At 48.0% G+C, this 22,470-nt stretch overlaps 2 protein-coding genes across 2 annotated transcripts in view; one reads left to right on the top strand and one right to left on the bottom strand.

Annotated features, from left to right (window-relative positions):
* The window catches only part of POLK (DNA polymerase kappa), a 158,067-nt gene extending 146,016 nt beyond the window's left edge, over nt 1–12,051 (bottom strand). Inside the window, exon 1 of the mRNA XM_075325483.1 lies at nt 11,964–12,051. The gene's annotated coding sequence lies outside the window, so the exon portion shown is untranslated. The remainder of the gene's footprint in view (nt 1–11,963) is intronic.
* Nucleotides 12,052–20,474: 8,423 nt separating this feature from the next.
* Nucleotides 20,475–22,470, top strand: part of CERT1 (ceramide transporter 1) — a 102,183-nt gene continuing 100,187 nt past the window's right edge. Inside the window, exon 1 of the mRNA XM_075325475.1 lies at nt 20,475–20,764. Within this exon, the coding sequence (XP_075181590.1) occupies nt 20,549–20,764 (216 nt within the window). The 5' untranslated portion in view covers nt 20,475–20,548. The remainder of the gene's footprint in view (nt 20,765–22,470) is intronic.

Below are 22,470 nucleotides of genomic sequence, written 5' to 3'. Positions count from 1 at the left end.
GGGAGAAGCTGCAGCCGGCTGCGGGCCCCGTTCATCATCCAGTTTGGTTTACCAGAGACTCCAGTGTATTGTGTCATAGTGAGTACACCAGTGCCTTCAGGCCGCGCGCCGCACCAGCATCCAGCACGCACCTGTCCCCACGCCTCAGCACCTCACTCGGGCCCCGGGACCATCACTCCCCTACCCATGGAGGGGTCAACACCAAGCTGCGCAACACCGTCCCCGGGAGGCCTAGTTAACGGCAGCGGTGGTGTCCATCCATTCACCACAACCCGTGGGTGGCATCAAGAACTTAAATCCCTTCCAAACCACTGCGGCCCCGGCCGCGGAACTCCTCACTGAAGCCCCTGCGTGTAGCGCCAACCCCCTTACAGAGCGACGTGACCCCAGGGTCCGTGAGGAGCTCGAGCCACCCACCGACGAGCATGGATCCGAGCGGCTCGGCGGTCGCAGCCAAGCCCGCGGGGCGGTACATTAGTGTCCACCCTCACAAATGCTCTTCTAGACGAATGGCCAAATATTCCCACAGACACCTCCAAAATCTTGTAGAAAGCCTTCACAGAAGAGAAGAAGCTTTATAGCTGTAAGGGGAAAACTGACTGCATATTAATGTATACCGATATGCAATGTGAGGTCATAAGGGGTAGAGGCAGTGGTCATCAGAAGTGATAACAAGTCTAGCCAAAAGTTGAAAATTTATTGATATGGACCAAATGGTTGACACTTTTTGAATGAGCAGCTGCTTTAATTGGTAGATTATTTTATGTATAGTGCAGTTATAGGAAAAGATCCCCCCCAATATTAGGCTGTAAGTATCCTTAGAAACTATTATCTGTGTGTTTATGTGCAGGAGATCGGAATCCAATAGATAGAATACCGACATTAAACATCACGTGAATACAGTTTTATCATTTGCTGTTATGTTTGGGTTTTTTTTACAGTTTTACAACACCGCCTTGTCTAAGAGGCTTTTTACACGAGTATAAGCTGAGCTTTTCAGACCACTTTATCATTTTAAAAATAAAAAAAAAAAGACCCCCTCAGCTTATAGTCAATTGAGGGTCCCACAAAAAATTATTCTCACCTATCCTCTTACCTGTTTCTTACGGACAAAGGCACATAGACCCCTCGGTGACCACGGCCAGTGCTGGGACCCCCGCTGTTGTCGTCAGCGCTTTACTTCATTTGAACGATTTACATTCAACTGAAGTAAAGCACCTACAGCAGCGGCGGCCCCGTGTATTGGCAGCGATCACCGAGGGATCACCGAGGGGTCTATGTGCCTGCGGTCTGCAAAAAGCAGGTAAGAGGATGTGTGTGTGTGTGTGTGTGTGTGTGTGTGTGTGTGTGTTATATATACATACACACACATATATTTATAATATATACATACACACACATATATTTATAATAAATATATATATATATATATATATATATATATATATATATATATATATATATATATATATATATATATATATATATATGTATATGTATGTATGTATGTATGTATGTATGTATGTATGTATGTATATATATATATATATATATATATATATATACATATATATATACATATATATATATATATATATATATATATATATATACATATACATATATATATATATATATATATACATATACATATACATATATATATATATACATATACACATATATATATAATGTGTGTGTGTGTACAACGGCATAATATGGGACAAGAAGGGGACCAGTATGAGGATATTACTAAGGCTGGGGCCACACGGGCACTACTGCGATCCACTTGCATGAGACTCGGCTCGTGCTGGCAGTACAGCAGAGCCGAGTGTCATGCCTGTGTCCTTGCAACTGAGGTCCGTTCGTGCGAGCAGACCTCAGCTGCGGGGGGCGGGCCGGCACTCAGGAGGGGAGGGAGGGATTTCTCTCCCTCTCTACTGTGTAGCCGGCTATTGCCATTCTCGCACTGCACTAGCAGTACACCGGTGTACCGCGAGTGCAGTGCGATTTTTCTCTCGCCCCATTCACTTGAATGGGTGCGAGAGAAAGAGACTCAGCTTACAATCGCATCATGCTGCGATTGTTTTCTCGGTCCGATTAGGGCTGAGAAAATAATCGCCCATGTGTGCTGACACACAGGCTAGAATTGGTCCGAGGGGAATGCGATGTTTTATCGCACTCCACTCGCACCGATTTTCTCGCCGTGTGGCTTAGCCCTAAAGGATGGGCACAATATGGGCTTTCTTAACAAGTAGAAACGTCTCCCCTTAGCCGCCTCTGTCATAGGCTCCTCACCCAGCCAAATCAGATCTCATGTTTTGCACTGATGAGGGGCAACCACCCTGAAATAGTCGTTTCTAAACAGTGTGGCAAGTTTGGCTTCTTATACCAAGTCACGGGGAAAGGAACAATAACTTTAGGGTTGCCATTTACAGTAGGTGGCACTAAAGCTCCTGTCCTCTTTCTCTCTGAAAAGGCTAGATGCATATTTTTGAATAGGAAAAACTCACAAAGATTTTAACTTTTAATCAAATTTTATCTGTGATAGCCCATATACTAGTGGTGACCGGTTTATTTAGAGGATTAGTCTTGAGTCCATCATTCAAAAGCAACTGTTTCGCAAATCGATGTATATTTGATCATGACTTGAGCAATTGTGTCCCTTGGTTCAGGTGATGGGTGGGGGTCTTAGGACAGAGACGTCTGATGATTAAAACCACTCAAAAATAAAGGGGTTGCCAGATAAAAACAAGGTATTACCTATCTATAGACTCGGTGATAACTTGTTGATGATGGGTGTCCCAATGTGGCTCTCTCAAGCCCACCAGAATAGAGCGCAGTGTGTGTTGGACCGAAGCTCCATTCATTGTCTATGGGGCTGCTGAGTGCTGCGCTTGGCTTTTTCTAGCAGCCCTATAGAGAATGAATGGAGCTGTTGTCCGAACCGGTGACTACATTTTGTAATGGAGATAAAAGTGCCTCTTTATGCAAATAGGTGCGAGTTACAGCGGTCGGACCCCCACAATCAGTAAGTTTCCTCCTACCCAATGAATAAAAGGGGTTGTCAGGCGAATAAAGTTAAATATTAGGAGGACTCCCCTCTTAAAGCCAGAGAGGAAGACCAATGTATGGAGCTTCTAACATTTCTACACTACAAGGAAACCTATTCATTTCTATGAGCCTTATTCAAACTTGTAAACTATCAGGACTGTTATTTTTTTTTTTTTAACCAAATCCCATTTCTAATTACATCTTAACCCTTCAAAAAAATTTCCCATTGCAATTATGTCAATAGTAGTTGTAGCTGGAAGTGCCCTTTTAGTGGTAGCCTTTAAATACACATTACTAGTGACGCAATCCTGTCAATATCTCAGCTCTGGAAGATTAATGCTTCACTTAAGATTAAAGAGCTCCAGACCGTCCATTACTCAAAAGCGAGAAACCACTACAACTACTCCATGGACATCTATTACCGCTCCCGGGATTCTTCAAAAACACAAAGACGCCTCTTTTTTTTTCTGCACTAGCACTAAAATAATTAAAGGGCTAACAACTGAAAACGTATAAGAATTATTATCTAGCTATTAAACCCACCGCCGCTCCAGTGATCCCTATTCACCCTTAAATTATGACCGTGGGGGATTGAGGAGGTGAGTGATGCTTCAAGGGGTTGTCCACTACTTTTACATTTTTGGCCCAACCCTAAGATAGGTCATCAATGTGTGATTGGCCGGGGTTCGAAACCTCATACCCCGCCCCGATCAGCTGTCCTCAGTGCTGGCAGTGGCAGCAGGAAATGCTCAGTTCCAGCGCTGCCCCATCTTCAGATAGCGGCCAGGTACTACACATCCACCTCTATTGATCTGAATGAGAGGCAGATGTGCAGTACCCGGCCGCCATCAGCAGCTCCGGAACTGAGCATTTCTGGTCATCTGCTGCCACCGCCAACACCAAGAGCAGCTGATCGGCAGGGGTGTATGTTGTTGGACCCGGCTGATCACACATTAATGACCTATCCTAAGGATATCCTATCAATGTAACATGTGGATCAACTCTTTAATATACAGTGGAACCTTGGTTAACGAGAACAATCCGTTCTGGTAGTGTGCTTGTAAACCAAGTTACTCGTTCAGCAAAGCAAGATTTCCCATAGGAAATCATTGCAATGCAGACAATTTGTTCCACAACTTGTTAAATGTCCCATCCTGGTCCCCTATTGTGCCATTCCACACACACACAAACACATATTATGCTCACCTTACCTTCTGTTCCATCGCCGGCCTCCTGGTTCTTGTAGTTCGCCGGTACAGGATGTGTATCGGGTAACCATCGCGATGAGGAACTTCCGCTGCCAGAGCGCTGACGTCAAAGGCAGGAGCCGCATGCCTCCGATTGGCCAGCTAGCTGCCTTTGAGTAGCGGCTGACAGCAGAAGTTCCTCCCTCGTCGCGATGGTTTCCGATACACATCCTGTACCATGAGGCCGCCGATGGAACGGAAGGTAAGGTGAGCATAATATGTGTACTGTACCTTTCGTTCCATCGCCGGCCTCATGGTACAGGATGTGTATCTGCAACCATCGCGACGAGGGAGGAACTTCCGCTGCCAGAGCAAGTTCCTCCCTCGTCGCTATGGTTACCGATACACATCCTGTACCGGCGAACTACAAGAACCATGAGGCCAGCGATGGAACGGAAGGTAAGGTGAGCATAATATAAGTGTGTGCGTGTTTGTTTGTTTGTGTGGACTGCAAGAGCGGGTTAGAGCGCGGTGGATGTACAGAACCGGAAGTGTGTGCGGTATTTTGCTCGTACAGCAAAGCTTGCTCGTAAACTGAGTTATAAATTTACAGCAAGCTTTGCTCGTTAGGCGAAATACTCGCTAACTGGGTTACTCGTTAAGCGAGGTTCCACTGTATTCCCAATTTTAGCTAGTTTTTTTTTCCCCTTCATTCCAGACAACCCCTTTACCTCTTTAACACTAGAAGTCCCAGGAATTTCGAGCTCCATAGGATTCCAATGGTAGAAATGTTCAATGACCCCTCTCTGGGACGTCTAGTGTTAAACGTATAAGCAACAGACTCATTGAAGTCAAAAGAAACAGCAGTCTCACTAGTATAGTAAAGGGGTATTTGGTTTAAAATCTTCATGACTGTGATTTTTGGGGGTTTTGGGCTTTTAGTAATTTCTTTTTTGCCTTTTTTCCCCCCCATTGGCACAGCTATACGAGGACTTTTTCTTTTACAGGATGATTAATCGTTTTTAATTCAACCATTACATTTAACTTATATTGTTATGAAAAAATGGAGGAAAAAAAAATTCCAAGAAGGGTGAAAAAAAAACGTAGCTTTTTTTCTCAACGTGTAAAGGGAGTCTATCAGCAGTTTATTGCTATGTAATCTGAAAGCAGGAAGAGATAGTGCTGAAATCTGTGTTTCAGCCCCTGTGCCATTTATTAGGCTGTGTGCTGTTTACTTACAATGAAGGATTTATTACTAGGACATTATCATTGCTGTGACTAGCTGCCTTGTGCCATGTGGTCCAAACACACCCCCTCCTCTGATAAGCAGCTCACTAACACTATACAATGTACATGTCAGGCTACCACCAGGGAGAGCTGGAGCCCTGCAGGAAAAGACACTACACAGAGCTGCATCAGCATGGAGGTGGACACACAGTGTGCGCGGGAGCACTGCCCTGCAGAGTCAGCCAGAATACAGAGGCCACGGGGCGTGCGAGGAATGGTCAGGCAGGCCAGGCCATACACAGTACGGTGAGAAAAACTGGAGGAACGAGCAAAAGCGGGGTCGAGGTCAGTACCAGAGGAAGCAACCGAGTGGGGAGGTAGGAGAAGGGGGAACGACTGGGGCTATTGTGGGAGGTGGGACGGAACACAGACAGCGCACAGGGGAAGGACGGATCAGGAAACACAGGGACCAGCAATCACAGGCAAAGCAGTGCTAAGCTTATAGGTTCACCAGAGATGACAGAATTTAAAGCATCCAAGCTCCGGAAGTGAGGCCCGAGAGAAGGCTCATCCCCCTAGCCATGTGGACGGGGAGGTGGAACCATGACAGTACACAGAAGTCTGTGGCAGGTTTAACCCTCTGAGCTCTGCTACAACTAAGACGTCTGATTGTGTCACAATTGCTGCATCCAATAAACTAAGTGACATTGTTGGAATCATGATCTCTCTCCATACAGCTTCTTCCGGATGAGGGAGCAAAAACCTGGTGCGAGATTCCCTTTAGTGTATGGCTCAGATCAATGAGGTCACCTGAGGTCAGTTTACCTGCAATGACAGGTGGAGGAAAATGGAAATCTCCAGCTGTGACCACAAATAAACTGAGCAACATCACCACTCATCGCATGGCTCAGTCTCTGCCTGAAGCTCACAGCGGGTGGTCATATTCTAGACCCGCATGCAGTCACTTCAGATGTAGCAGAGCTGAAATCGTCATCGGACATTCTGTGGATTACGTCGGACCTGGGTGTTTTCGGAGTTAATAAAGGGGTGAAAGAGGGTGCTTTGTTTGTATTTTACATCAAATAAATCATTTTGTCAGTGTTTGCGTCTCAGACACCTTTCATTACTAATCTATGGTTTAGTGGTAGCTGTGAACCATTATTAACCCCTTATTACCCCAATTGCCACCACACCAGGGCAATCAGGACTCACAGGTAAAGTTTCGGGATTGTTACAACTAATGGATGCAACAAACCTGAGCGGCTGCAGGTATTTTTACAGCAATAGATACACACACAGCACCTCTGATTGAAAGCAGTCATACACACTGTCACACAGGGTGGGGGCGCGTCTGACTGAAACCAATCAAAGATGTGGGGACGGGCGGTGGAAGCAGTGCTTATGTATGAGGTTAATGAGTGGTCCCGGAAGTAGCAGTAAGTATAACGCGCCTGCTCCAATCCCCCTATCCCTTTTACCACCATTTTTAACCTCCTGATTGGACGTCTAGCCTGATATCCGGGATCAATTCCGGGCCTGAATCGGGTTTAATTTATTTATTTTTTAAACCTGGTTGGACCCGCTGATCCCGGGTACCTGCGAGTCCTCCCACCACTACTTATCACCTCTGAACAGTGATAGATCAGTGTGCACCAATAAGACCTGGACAATTGCCAGGACAATGGACTTGTGTTCTATTCTCTGGCCATCAGACTGAAGCCAGAAGGAGGGAAATGGAGTGGAAGATATAGACTAACCTGCCCCTCTTCTACAAGTGCCCAGTTCTCCCCATCAGTCCCAGTGAATAGGCGATAACCTTCTTAAGTGGAATATGTCACCAGGTTTTTGCCATCTAATCTGAGAGCAGCACAATGTAGGGGCAGAGATCCTGTTTTCATTGATGTGTCACTTACTGGGCTGCTTAGTGTAGTTTTGATAAAAGCACTGTTTAATCAGCAGTAGATTATCATTACAAGACTACTTGGCGTGCTGCAGGTAGTCCAGCATATTCATGAGCTCTGTATAACTGCTAGATCTGCAGCAGAGAAAACAAATGACAGCAAACAGCTCAGTAAGTGACACATCGCTGGAGTTAGGGTCTCTGTCTCTACATTATGCTGCTCTGAGATGGAGCAAAAACCTGGTGACAGATTCCCTTTAAATCTCCAAATAGCCTGAAACACCTCCCACCACCCCAAGTCACAGCAATATTAGGGCAACTTGGTTGTGATTTAACATTTTCTCATGAAAATCATGGTTGGATACGTTTTTTTAATGGTTTCTATTTTTAAATGTCCGGGAAAATTAAAGCAAATATTCTACCACTGTGACAACATGTGAACGATACTCGTTTCTACTTTTAAACATGACGGAGCGCTACCGGAACGTCCTGTTTAAGGTGAAATCTTGATGGTAAATCTATAATTTTCAGTTAAATGTCACATTAAATCTTTACTGGAAAATGGCTAAATCCAATAATAATAAGAATAGACGAAAACCGTCCACACACATCAAAGAGGCAAGAAAATCATCGATTTACTATAAATGGAAGATCACCGGGAATAGGGGGAAAAAATAGCATCTTTTAGTAATTTTTGTTTTTCAATTAAAGCATACCTTCAATGATCAAACCTCTTAGATTTTTTTTGGTACACGGTTGAAGAGCTGCAGTACCGGAGAATGGCCACTGTACAGTGTATGGCGTTCTGCGGCACACCGGCTCTGTATATCTGTCCGTAACAGGAGCTCGACACAACTGTTTGGGTTGACAGATGGCCGGTCCCCACAAATATGACATTGATAACTTAAAGCTAGACCATCTGTATCGAAGGGATAGACAGCCCCTTTAAAAAATAAATTCAACCCTCTAAGGCTATGTGCGCACTCTGCGTTTTTTTGACGCTGCGTTTGTGCGTTTTTGGCAGCTAAAAACGCGCAAAAACGCTGCGAAAAACGCACTGTGCGCACGTAGCCTAATTTTTCCCTACTAATGAGAGCCATTAGATGGGTGGGGTCTGGTTCCTGGCATCCCCGACGATCCGCTAAAAGAGGCCTCGTCATAGTTTACATTAGGCCATACTGCACGATGTGTCCTATTTATACAGGCTGAGCATAGTATTGCAGCACGTCACATTTACTGGGATTTGGGGGGTGGGAGGGGGTTAAATAAACAACTGCATAATGTGCAAATCTCACGTCACCTCTGTCTTCTGTACTTACACCATGTTCTATCGGACCACAATCTGATAATTATATTGGGGGAAATATTACCGTCCCTATGTCCTACCCTCACCCCAAATGGCCGGGAGGATTTTTCATATATTATTACAGACCCTTTTATTTTTGGAGGGAAAGGTCTGATCCGCCGGACATTGTTGGCCTCAGTCAGATTTTTCTCATACATTAAAAAAAAGTAGAAATATAAAATCGGACCAATGTCCATGGCCTGGATCAGATTTTCAGCAGTGTCAATTTTTTTTTCAAATGTAAATAAATAAAATAAAATAAAAAAAACCTGATAAAAAGCTTTCTAAATTATGAAATAGTCAGGGAAACCGGACAGCACAAGGCTGCAACTAGTAAACAACCAGTGAGCTGTAAAACTTTTTCAGAACCCCATGAAAATGCAAATTTGATCCAGGAGCTGCAGAAGGTGACAGGCGTAGGCTAGTTTCACACTTGCGTTGAACGCATCGTACAAAACAACGGAATCTGCTTTTTTTTTTATAGTTTTACCTGCGGCAGACTATTGTGAATGATCAGCTGATCACCCAGCTGCCGGGGGCGAACAGATGAGCGCTCTCAAAAGCCGGCTGCCCGGCGATCTGCTGAGCGCTCTCACATGCTGGCTGCCGGGGGCGAACAGTTGAGCGCTCTCAAAAGCCGGCTGCCGGGGGCGAACAGTTGAGCGCTCTCAAAAGCCGGCTGCCGGGGGCGAACAGTTGAGCGCTCTCAAAAGCCGGCTGCCGGGCGATCAGCTGAGCGCTCTCAAAAGCCGGCTGCCGGGCGATCAGCTGAACGCTCTCAAAAGCCGGCTGCCGGGGGCGAACAGCTGAGCGCTCTCAAAAGCCGGCTGCCGGGGGCGATCAGCTGAGCGCTCTCGGCTGCCGGGCGATCAGCTGAGCGCTCTCGGCTGCCGGGCGATCAGCTGAGCGCTCTCGGCTGCCGGGCGATCAGCTGAGCGCTCTCGGCTGCCGGGCGATCAGCTGAGCGCTCTCGGCTGCCGGGCGATCAGCTGAGCGCTCTCGGCTGCCGGGCGATCAGCTGAGCGCTCTCGGCTGCCGGGCGATCAGCTGAGCGCTCTCGGCTGCCGGGCGATCAGCTGAGCGCTCTGACATGCCGGCTGCCGGGCGATCAGCTGAGCGCTCTGACATGCCGGCTGCCGGGCGATCAGCTGAGCGCTCTGACATGCCGGCTGCCGGGCGATCAGCTGAGCGCTCTGACATGCCGGCTGCCGGGCGATCAGCTGAGCGCTCTGACATGCCGGCTGCCGGGCGATCAGCTGAGCGCTCTGACATGCCGGCTGCCGGGCGATCAGCTGAGCGCTCTGACATGCCGGCTGCCGGGCGATCAGCTGAGCGCTCTGACATGCCGGCTGCCGGGCGATCAGCTGAGCGCTCTGACATGCCGGCTGCCGGGCGATCAGCTGAGCGCTCTGACATGCCGGCTGCCGGGCGATCAGCTGAGCGCTCTGACATGCCGGCTGCCGGGCGATCAGCTGAGCGCTCTGACATGCCGGCTGCCGGGCGATCAGCTGAGCGCTCTGACATGCCGGCTGCCGGGCGATCAGCTGAGCGCTCTGACATGCCGGCTGCCGGGCGATCAGCTGAGCGCTCTGACATGCCGGCTGCCGGGCGATCAGCTGAGCGCTCTGACATGCCGGCTGCCGGGCGATCAGCTGAGCGCTCTGACATGCCGGCTGCCGGGCGATCAGCTGAGCGCTCTGACATGCCGGCTGCCGGGCGATCAGCTGAGCGCTCTGACATGCCGGCTGCCGGGCGATCAGCTGAGCGCTCTGACATGCCGGCTGCCGGGCGATCAGCTGAGCGCTCTGACATGCCGGCTGCCGGGCGATCAGCTGAGCGCTCTGACATGCCGGCTGCCGGGCGATCAGCTGAGCGCTCTGACATGCCGGCTGCCGGGCGATCAGCTGAGCGCTCTGACATGCCGGCTGCCGGGCGATCAGCTGAGCGCTCTGACATGCCGGCTGCCGGGCGATCAGCTGAGCGCTCTGACATGCCGGCTGCCGGGCGATCAGCTGAGCGCTCTGACATGCCGGCTGATCAGCTGAGCGCTCTGACATGCCGGCTGATCAGCTGAGCGCTCTCACATGCCGGCTGATCAGCTGAGCGCTCTCACATGCCGGCTGATCAGCTGAGCGCTCTCACATGCCAGCTGATCAGCTGAGCGCTCTCACATGCCGGCTGATCAGCTGAGCGCTCTCACATGCCGGCTGATCAGCTGAGCGCTCTCACATGCCGGCGGCCGGGCGATCAGCTGAGCGCTCTCACATGCCGGCTGCCGGGTGATCAGCTGATCGTTCAGCCACCGAGACACAAAACAAAGTTTCTGTGATAAAAATAAAAAAAAAAAAGTGTGAGCATGCCATGCGCAGTGAAAAAATAAAGGATTCCGCCGCTCAAAAAATGTTACATGCTGCGTTCCTTCCGCCCGGCGGAAGCAACGCAGCGTCGGCCAGCGAAAGCAACGCAGGTCCATCAGTCGCAATCCGTAATCCATACAAGTCTATGGGAAGCAGCGGAATCCATTAACGGATTCCGCTGTTTTCCAAAACGGTGGATTGCGACTGAAGGAAAAAAACGCAAGTGTGAAAGTAGCCTTATACACACCTGTGGGCTTGTCAAGCTCTGGTCTGAGACCCCCGGACGGCTGTGCTTGGACCAAGAGTCACAGCAAGAGCCCAAACATCCGGAATAAAATAATTCACACACAAAACATTGGTTACAGAAACTTCTGCAAAAAATAAGAAAAAAAAAACCTCCCTCCCGCTCTGAAAATAAGTTTCTGCACCACTGCTGCCCCATGTGAACAGATCCCGAAATGTCCAAGCATGTAACTCTGTGCGGCTCAACCGCTGCAGCCCATCCACTGAGGGGCGAGTGTCACCACTGCTTGTTTCTCCATTGAGCATCGCAATTTACAATTGCTCGAATTTCCCATTGACTTCCATTATACTCGGTTCTTGAGTCGTGCCTGATCGTTAATGAGCACGCTCACTCATCACTAGTAATAATATAGTGAATAAGGTTGTGAAACTACAGGTCCCAGCAAGCCCTGACATCTGCAGCATGCTGGGAGTTGTAGTTTCTCCTTAACCAGAAAGTCCCAGCATCTGATATAAGCTGTCATTGTTCCCTGACGTGGAGCAGGGACAAGTCTGGACATCTCTGCAGATGGTGACCGCAGAGTCCAGTCACATAATGACCTCCCTGCATCTGGACAAGATGGCGCCGCACAGCCCTATAGATCACTTACCAGAGAGTGGGTGCTATCAGCTGCAGCTTCACTTTTATTTTTCCCTCCATTCACACACAGTCCGTTGCTTCCTCCTATACAGAACACTGTCCGACTCTGAAGCTTCTCTTCCTGGAAGATTACAGCCCCTCCTACACAGGAAGCCATGGCCGCCATCTTTGATAAGGGAAACAGACAGGTTTAGAACGTGTAATTAGATCACTGGAGGGTAATGATTGCAGCACAGTTTTGACGCAGAGAATAGTATATACAGTGTGACAGCACCAGGAATGGTCAGCATGCCAGCACTGTATAGTATAAATTTTGCCTCACAGTAAGCCCTCCATTTCAAATGGAGGGCTTACTGTGAGGCAAAATTTATACTATACAGTGCTGGCATGCTGACCATTCCTGGTGCTGTCACACTGTATATACTATTTTTTATTTTTTTTTGTTACATAGTTACAGATAGGTTGAAAAAAGACCTATGTCTTCTAGTTGAACCTTCCTCCAACAGTTCTACATTTGGTCACTAAGTGAGATGTCACACTAAGCGACGCTCCAGCGATCCCACCAGCAACCTGACCTGGCAGGGATCGCTGGAGCGTCGTTACATGGGTTGCTGGTGAGCTGTCACACAGGCAGATCTCACCAGCAACCAGTGACCAGCCCCCATCCAGCAGCGCCTCGTGGAAGCGATGCTGCCCTTGGTAACTAAGGAAAATATCGGGTAACCAACCTGATATTTACCTTGGTTACCAGCGCACACCGCTTAGCGCTAGCTCCCTGCACTCCTAGCCAGAGTACACATTGGGTTAATTATCCGATGTGTACTCTGCTACGTGTGCAGGCAGCAGGAGCCAGCCTCTGCGGACGCTGTTAACCACGGTAAACATTGGGTAACCAAGAAGCCCTTACCTTGGTTACCCGATATTTACCTTCCTTACCAGCATCTGGCTCCTACCCAGACACCAACAGTTTCTCTCCTGTCACTTTCAACTCCCAACTTAAACTGAAACTAGTGATGTGTCGGTTGCGAACGATCCGACACAAAGATCCGGCTCCCTGCTGTGAACGACAGGAGCCGGATCACTAGTGTGAGCCACTAAAAATATCTAAACGGCTCATTCGCCGTCAAACCCCGCCCACCCGCGGCTAAACTCCGCCTACTCAGCAATCTAATTTACCACTTGTAAGTGGGTGGGGCTTAGCCGCGGGTGGGCGGGGCTTTGGCGGCGTTACTATAATCTTAAATATATGTTCACCTGGGGTGAACACATATTTAATAAGGAGCCGAGAACGATCTGAAAGATCCGGCTCTTTTTGGTGAACGGAGCCATGGGAACCGGATCACCAAAAAGAGCCGGACTGCCCATCACTAACTGAAACTGACTACTTTTCCCGCCTCCAGGACTGTGAACTCGGTGGGTGGGGCCAACTGCCTGGCTCCGCCCCACCTGGTGTGGACATCAAGCTTGGAGGGCGGCAACAAGGATTTTGTTTGACTGTTGTTGCCTAACCAGGGGAGGGTGTGTGTGTGATGTTGTGTTTGTGACTACCTGGCTAGTCCAGGGCGTCACACAATCTTCTTTTACCAAACAATTCTGGGAGCGCTATAGGGCCTGCAACTTGGAGCAGGTAGCTCAGCCCGGGTTCTCTACAGCTACATGGGAGTCCAGGGTCTGCGGAGAGTATACATACACAGAAGACCAGAAGTCTTTAGATTTGCCATATACCCCATGGTCCAAAAATCACCAATACATGCACACCACACAGTACCCTGAGGAAGTCATCTCATCACACGAAACACGTGTTGGGACTGGTCCCCATGTGTGTCTGCATGCTCTTTCATCCACCTAGGTAAGCTCCCTGCTGGGTTTCTGTGCTGTGGTGATATCTATGCATTTATCCTTCTATCAGGTGATCCTTTGACTTTTGTCTAGCATATCGCCTGCTGTGAATTAAAGTTGTTCACTTTACTTGTAAATCACCTTGCACTTACCATATCAGGGAGCCAGTATATACCTGTACCTGTACTAATTTGCATGCGGCCCCACATGGGGAATCTATTCGCCTTCATTTGTCTGCTAAACCTGGTTTTATATGTCACTATTATCTATATACCATGATTTCATATGTCCGACCCAATAAAAATATATTTTTATATGCATTTGGTGTGCATGTATTGGTGATTTTTGGACTATGGGGTATATGGTTATTTAGGCAAATCTAAAGACTTCTGGTCTTCTGTGTATGTATATGTTCTTTGAAGTTGTTGCCTATTACTCTGTATGAAGTCCACGTATACTGCTCTGTTATGCTTAAATGGTCTTCGGAGAGTGCAGGAAACACCCGTAGCCCATTCCACATTCCACATATACCAGGATTGGAGGGACCCTGACCAGAAAGGACTCCCAGTGGGAACACCGGTGGTGACCTCAAATTGCTCGGGATCGACTGGGGCCCAGCACGGCGAAGACCGGTACTCTGGGAATGGCAACCGGGACTGTGAGTAAAGAAACCTTGAAACCACAGAAACTGTGTCCGCCTGCCCTTGCCGGCGCTGGAGCCCCGCGCTTCGGCACCAACGGCCACTACTCCCCTCATCATCCTCTCCGGGGCCCGCTCTACCTGTGGGGAGAAGAACCATCCTAGCTGCTACAACCATCTGCCCCAGAGGACAGCGAGAGCAGCGGCGGCTAATCCCTGGCCGTGTACTGCAGGTGGCGTCACGAGACAAGACAAACTATCCCCATTATCAAACTCTCTCCCACCATCATCATCCTCCCTTTTATTCTACGCCTCGAGGCCACGAAGCCAGGCAGGGCCTCCCGTGACATCCCCAGATCCGACATCACCAGGCCCGGCAACAAGTAAACATTTGACCCCTTGCCCCGTGGGTGCTACATGTAGCGCCCCTGAACCCATCAGGGCACTACAAGGTACTGCATCCTGTCAAAGATGCAGGGCGTACCCTCAGGGATCTGGAAGACCAGTGCCGGTAACAGCAAAGCACACTTTAATCCCAGTTTTTCCCCATCCTCAAGGACTGGTGACAGACTAGAGTTGGATCCAATGGATGGCCATCTAGGGTTGGAGCCGATCCAGTCCACGAGACGACAACCAGGTGGGAGGGGATGGACAGTCAGACAGTTAGTAAGTGAGAGGAGACAAACGTAACCACACTGACAGGAGAGTGTAACGGTGACCTAAGGGCCCAGGCGTGTGGTTGCTGGTGGAATATGGTGGAGTACTCCCGGAACCATAGTACCGACTGGGTACAGAGCCCTACGTTCCAGGGAGACGTGATAAAGTCTGCACAACGAGGGGACCATCCAGTACCTCACTGACCTTAGAAATCCGGGGGCACCAGCAGTAAAGAGAGAACCAGGGAACGGAACGGAACCCCGACCCTACAGGGTTCACACTGCCCGCCATACAGACCAGAGAGACAACTAGGAGGGGACCTCCAGACGCTCCAAGCCACGGGGACCCACCAACTTGAGAAAGGTGCAGGGGAAAGAAGCCACCAGGTCACCAAACCGGCACTGGGACTAAGGGGACCAGTAGTGAGGACCAGCCTTCTGCCGGGTACCAGCCATCTAACAGCTGTGAGTAAAGAGAACCAGTTACACTGCAATCCCTTGTGTGGCCTACCTTCTTTCCGCGCCTAACTCCATCACCTACCCCCTGGGGCCCCGGCCCTACTTGCGGAGGGCCCAACATCCAGGTTGCCATCAACATCAGCCCCAGAGGCAAGAGACTGTGCAGCGGCGGTTCTATCTCCAAAACCGCAACCCGCAAGTGGCGTCATGACATAAACTTTATTGAATATTCCCCTGTACATAACCCCTTTTAAAGTGACCCCCAGGATCACGGAACTGGGCAACAGCCACCCAGTGACATGTCCCAGTAGTACACCGCCCGTGACCGAGTACCCCATAGCCCTGGGGCGAGTCAATACACATGCGATGGCTCTGGCGCCATTTTATTAAAGACATCATTACACTAACAATGAGTATTTGCCACCAACAGCAGTAATGGAGGCACAGCGCGAAATTTACATGAAGAAAAGGGGCAAGCCAGGATGAGGAATATACACAGAGGACCCGACCCGTAAAAGTCCACTCCACCGCACACACCAATCAACGACTGCAACAATTTCTGGACCTTTACGAATGTTTTTTTCTGCAATCAAAGATCCAATCTGAAAAGTGAAGGTAAGGTTTTAATCATCATCCTAGTGCCAGTATAGCACTGCCTTTGCTTAAGGCTCTGTGCGCACTGGGAAATGGAATTTTCTTGAGAAAATTCCGCATGCCCTCAAAGATTACCGCACCCGCGGTAAAAAACCGCGGGAAACCGCACCCGAAAACCGCATGCGGTTTGCCGCGGTTTGCTGCGGTTTTACCGCGGTATTATTCGCGGTATTGCCGCGGTTTTGCCGCGTGCGGGTTGGGATGTGCTTTATTGCATTCAATGCAATAAAGCACATTGAAAAAAAAAAAAAAAGTCATTTAATTCTGAGATAGTAGATAGACAGAAGAATAGATAGAGGGATAGATAGATAGACAGACAGATAGAGGGATAGATAGAGGGATAGATAGAGGACAGATCGCTGCATTTCCCACGGTCGGCAGTGAGTTCACATTACCGGCCGTGGGAAATGACCGGTAATTACCTCTGCTGTCTGCTGCATTCATCCTGTGTCTGTGACAGTCGCGGCTGGATGTCAGCAGTGCAGGACGCCAGAGCCGGAGCTGTGGATTATGTCGGACCTATGGATTACGCCGGAGCTTTGTTTGGGGGGGGTTAATAAAATGGTGAACGAGGCTTGTTTGTTTTATTTAAAATAAAGGATTTTTCGGTGTCTGTGTTTTATTCACTTTACTTACGGGTTGATCATGTCAGCTGTCACATAGACGCTGCCATGATCAAGCCTGGGGTTAATGGCGGTGGTCCCCCATCACCATTAACCCCTTGTATTACCTTGCCACCACTGCTACACGGTGGCAAGAAGAGCCGAGGACACTCCGGTATTGCCGCATAATGCATGCGACAGTGCCGGGGGCGGCTGATATTCTCGGCTGCCGGAGGGGGAGTGAGGCAGGGGACATTATCCCTGCCCCTCTCCCTCCCCAGCCTGAGAATACCGGGACGCCGCTGTGTGCTTACCTCGGCTGGACGGTAAATATGCAGCGGAGCCCACGTTCTTTTTTTTCTATATTTCCGTTTTCTTTCTATGTGTGTTCTATGTGTCTGTGTTCTATGTCTGTGATGTGTCTGTGATGTGTGTGTGTTTACTCTATGCTTTGCTTCCTCTTCCTGTAATGACATCACTTCCCTGCAGAACCGCAGACAAGCGATGCACATTACCGGAGGTAAACCGCGAAATACCGCAGGGAATAACGCAGGAAAACTTATTCCCTGCGGGATTTCATGATTAACATTGAGTCAATGGAGTGAAATCCCGCAGCGATGTGCGGAAAAGAAGTGACATGCACTTGTTTTTGCTGCGGGATTCCCGCAGCAAAACATGCAGCTGTCAAATTCCGCCCAGTGCGCACAGCATTTTTTTTCTCCATAGGATTTGCTGGTGATTCACTGCAGAGATGTTATGAACATTTTCTGCAGCGAAACATGCAGCAAATCCGCGGAAAATCCGCGGCAAAATCCGGTAAGTGCGCACATAGCCTTACATGGGAAAATCCTGCAGGTTGATTCCCTTTAATATGACCGATTCCCCCGTTCTCCAGATCACAGGTCTCTGCTTGTTCGCCACCATCAGACATTGGTGCCTATATTATTAATATCACACTATAGCTACATCTAAGTAACTGCTATTTAAGGTAGGTTGTTCGGAAACAGCAGACATTTACACAGACGTTGTAGATCAATAAAACACTAATACGTTCTCTATTTTTAGACCATTGACTATTACCTTATTCCAAAAGGCATAAAACATTTTTTGCAATAGTGCTGTGTTATAGTTTCACATGTTCCAATAATGCACTGTGTATGTGTGGACACAGAGAATGAACACAGAGGTGCAGATATAGAGGGTGCGAAGGCAGAAGTGGGTGTTAGGGTATGGGCACATGAGATCTTTTACATCCCACCTAAAAGAGCGCGCTATCATGCGAGAGGGATAACTTGCTGATTGTTGGGGTCCGACCGCTGGAAACCCACGATCCCTAGTACTGGTGTGACTGGAGAGGTGATCGATCATGCACATTCCAATCTGTTCATTAATAATATGAGTGCTGGATATCCGAGCACAGTGCAGTCCCATTGTGGATGGAGCGGCCGTGCGGATGGTTGACCTTAGCTCCATTCACATGGGCTCTTCAGAGCCCCAACTCTCAGGGCTCCAGCAATCACGGATGTGATAGAATTACTACACTTGAGTCAACCCCATTAATAAGAGTTTGTGACCTACCCCTTTAATCCATTAACATGAATATGGCTGAGCTGCAGTATTACACACGAGCTGTAGAAAGGTGTGGGCAGATGTTCCTAGGGGGGGAAAAAATATATATTTCTCATTCTGGAAACTGCTTTAAAATGGTATTCCCATCTCCAAGATCCTATCCCAATATGTAGTAAGCGTAATTATAATAATATTATTAGGAAATACATCTATTATAGTCATGTCACTTACCTCATGTGCAGGGCATTGCAGCTTAGATGTCCATGGTTACAACCATGAGCAACTAACTGTCTCTATATGAGTAGTGGTAACCATGGATACCCAAGCTGCAATGCCCTGCACAGGAGGTAGGAAACATAGCTAATCAGGAGAACTATACTACATTTCTAAATGGAGGTATTTGCTAATATTATTTTCACACCTGCTACATATTGGGATAGGATCTTGGAGATGGGAATACCCATTAACCCCTTAATGACCAAGGACGTACTGGTATGTCCTTGGTCGTCTCTCCCCGGTTACCACGGGCTCCGGCGGTGAGCCTGCGGTATTCCCCGCACGTCTGGTGATCTAATCAGCAGACAGCTGTGGCTAACAGGCGCAGGTGGATTGGAGATACACCCACACCTGTTAACCCCTTAGATCACGCTGTCAAACACTGATTGCGATTTAAAAGGCCACAGCGGGGATCGCGCCATTCCCCGCTGCCATCGCCGGCCCTGTGATGCAATCACGGGGCGCCAATGTGTTGTCATGGTAGCACAGGGTCAGCTGATGACAACTAACACTGTCATGACTCACTTCCTGTGAGAACTGACAGAGTGCTAGCACTCACAGGAGATCAGCATTTCTCCTGATCAGAGCGATGCTGCGATGGGACTGTGCAGTAATAACTTCTCCTAGATGGACTCGTAACTCAATAAAAGATGTAAAAGAAAAAGGTTTGAAAAACTATGAATAGAACAATTAAAAAATAAATAAATATACACAAATTTGGTATCGCAACGTTCAGAAATGCCCGATCTATCAAAATATAAAATCAATTAATCTGATCAGTACATAGCGTGGCAAGAAAGAGAAACCAAACGCCAAAATTACGTTTTTTGGTTGCCGCAATATTTCATAAAAATGCAATAACAGGTAATCAAAAGGTAGCATCTACCCAAAAATGGTATAATTAAAAACATCAGCTCAGGACACAAAAAATAAGCCATCACTGAGCCCCAAATCCCGAAAAAATAGAATGCTACAAGTCTCAGAAAATGGTGACAAAAGCGCCCTTCTTTTTTTGGACAAACTTCTGATTTTTTTTCACCACTTAGATAAAAGTAAAACTAGACATGTTTGGTATCTACAAACTCGTGCTGCCCTGAGGCATCACACCGACACATCAGTTTTACTATGTAGTGAAAGTGGTAAATAAAAGACCCCAAAAAACAATTGTGCAATTGCACTTTTTTTTGCAATTTCACCACATTTATTTTTTTTCCCATTTTCCAGTACACTATATGGCAAAACTTATGATTTCATTCAAAAGTTCAATTCGTCCCGCAAAAAATAAGCCCTCATATGGCAAGATTGACGGAAAAATAAAAAAGTTTCGGCTCTCGGAAGAAGGGAAGCAAAAAACGAAAATGAAAAATGGAAAATCGCCTGGTGATGAAAGGGTTAAAGAAAACCCCTTTAAATTTGAAAACTGAAGCAATGTACATGTGGGCGTGGTTTCTCCACACTGAGGTGCCCCATGTGACCCCAGACTCCCACAGCAGCTACTAGAGTCAAGGCGTCAAAGTCCGGGAGCTCCACACTGTGAAGAAAGAATACTTTTCCTCTTGTACTTTTCTTTTATTATCAATAAAGTTTAAGATTTCAAAATGTACAATGCTATGAAATTGTAACCGAAACGCGGTGACGTCACACGGCGCTGCCAATGCCTGACATGGCGGCTACAACGTCCTACGTTTACTACGTCTGGGCGGGGTCTTTCACAGACAGGTTAGGCTGTCACGCCAGCCAAAGTTCGATTGAGCTGATGAGGGGGTGGGTTACAAAAAAGGGGCGTGGCTGACTCTAAAGCTGTACGTCCCTCTCGGCCACGCCTTCCACAGGGCTGTGACGTCTGGGGGAGAACATGGCGGCGTTAGGCTCTCGCTAGTTTGCTGCCCGATTCTGTCGCATGTTTATTTACCTGAGGTCTGTACGCGGCGCACGGAGCGGCGGCCAGCAGGGGCAGGACTACCTGCAGGCTCCCCGGACCGTCGTCACCGGCGCAGCGCAGCGCTCCGAGCAGCCGCTCATGTCGGATAATCAGAGCTGGAACTCCTCCGGGTCAGAGGAAGACCTGGAGACCGAGTCCGGGCCGCCCGTGGAGCTGTGCGGGCTCCTGTCTAAGGTGAGTGCCGGCTCCGCTCACACACCGCATCGTGCGCCTGTCCGGTGCGCTCCGATATCGCTCCAATATGATCCGTCCGATCGCAGATTATAGCGCACGGTGCTGGCTTAGTCCTTTATTCATCTGTGGTGGGATTGTGCAGATTGTAGGCGATATTATCGTAACAATCACATCGGCACTATAAGGACGTGTTCTCAGTTCAGTGATAGTGCTGATCACGTGAAACTGATTGCTACAGACAACCGAGGGGACGCCATGGACAGCACTTTGGTTGCTAGGCAGTGTTTCCCTAGTAACCAGACTGACAGATACATAGACCACGGTGCTCAGCAGATTTCTCTATGTATTAGATGTGGTGGCGATATCCGAAACCACCGCCATATGGTGCACTGCCCCCCCCACCCCGTCAGGGCTGAAAAAGAAAAGCGCATGTTTAATGCATCAACTTTTTAGTTGTTAGATGGCATTCAATGGAACTAAGGCAGTGACAGACGCGGTGCGCACTGCAGAGGGCTCGGGTGCTAATCGTGCATCACACGGGGCACGTACACCACACGGGGCACGTACACCAGACAGACACCGTGTGCACTACAGAGGACTCTGGTGCTAATCGTACATTACACGGGACATGTACAGCCGACGGACATAGTGTGCACTGCAGAGGACTTGGGTGCTAAGTGTACATCACACGGGGCACGTACATCACACGGGACGTATACACCAGACAGACACCGTGTGCACTACAGAGAACTCTGGTGCTAAGCATGCATTACACGGGACATGTACACCGGACAGACACCGTGTGCACTGCAGAGGACTTGGGTGCTAAGCAGGGCTGTGGAGTCGGAGTCTCGGAGTCGGAGCTCATTTTGGTGGAGTCGGAGTTGGTATAAAATGCACCGACTCCGACTCCTAAAATATATAATAAATTGGGGACAGGAGTGCAATGCAGAATGTGCTGAATATTTTACTAAATAATAACATTTAGTATAATGCTTATATTTAAGTGAAAAATTTATTGTAGTACAATGTGAACATCAGACATTTAATTGTTTTTATGATACAATAATCAAGATATTTGGATAGAACATAAAATATTTATTGGAATACAACTTTAGAACACAAAAAACTAATAAATTGTAAATATGTAATATATATATAATATATATATATATACAGTGTATATACACACACACAAGATATATATGTAATCTACTGTATATTACATAGTGTATTACATATTTACAATTTATTACAGTTTTTTGTGTTCTAAAGTTGTATCCAATAAATATATTTTATGTTCTATCCAAATATCTTGATTATTGTATCATAAAAATTATTAAATGTCTAATGTTCACATACACATATTCATGTACTACAATAAATTTTTCACCTAACTATAAGCAATATATGTAGGAGTCGGAGTCGGAGCCGGTGCAAGAGAATTTGAGGAGTCGGAGTCGGAGTCGAAGGTTTGGCTTACCGACTCCACAGCCCTGGTGCTAAGTGTACATTACACGGGGCACGTACACCGGACAGACAGTGTGCGCTACAAAGGACTCAGGTGCTAAGCGTACATTACACGGGGCATGTACACCAGACGGACACCGTGTGCACTGCAGTGGACGCTCTTACTAATGGTACATGACACGGGTCATGTACACTAGACGGACACCGTGCGCGCTGCAGAGGACTCTCGTACTAAT

Source organism: Anomaloglossus baeobatrachus, chromosome 1 (assembly GCF_048569485.1).
Source record: "Anomaloglossus baeobatrachus isolate aAnoBae1 chromosome 1, aAnoBae1.hap1, whole genome shotgun sequence".
Classification (NCBI taxonomy): Eukaryota; Metazoa; Chordata; class Amphibia; order Anura; family Aromobatidae; genus Anomaloglossus; species Anomaloglossus baeobatrachus.
Note: the sequence above shows the minus strand (reverse complement) of the source record. Positions and strands in the feature narration are given on the sequence as shown.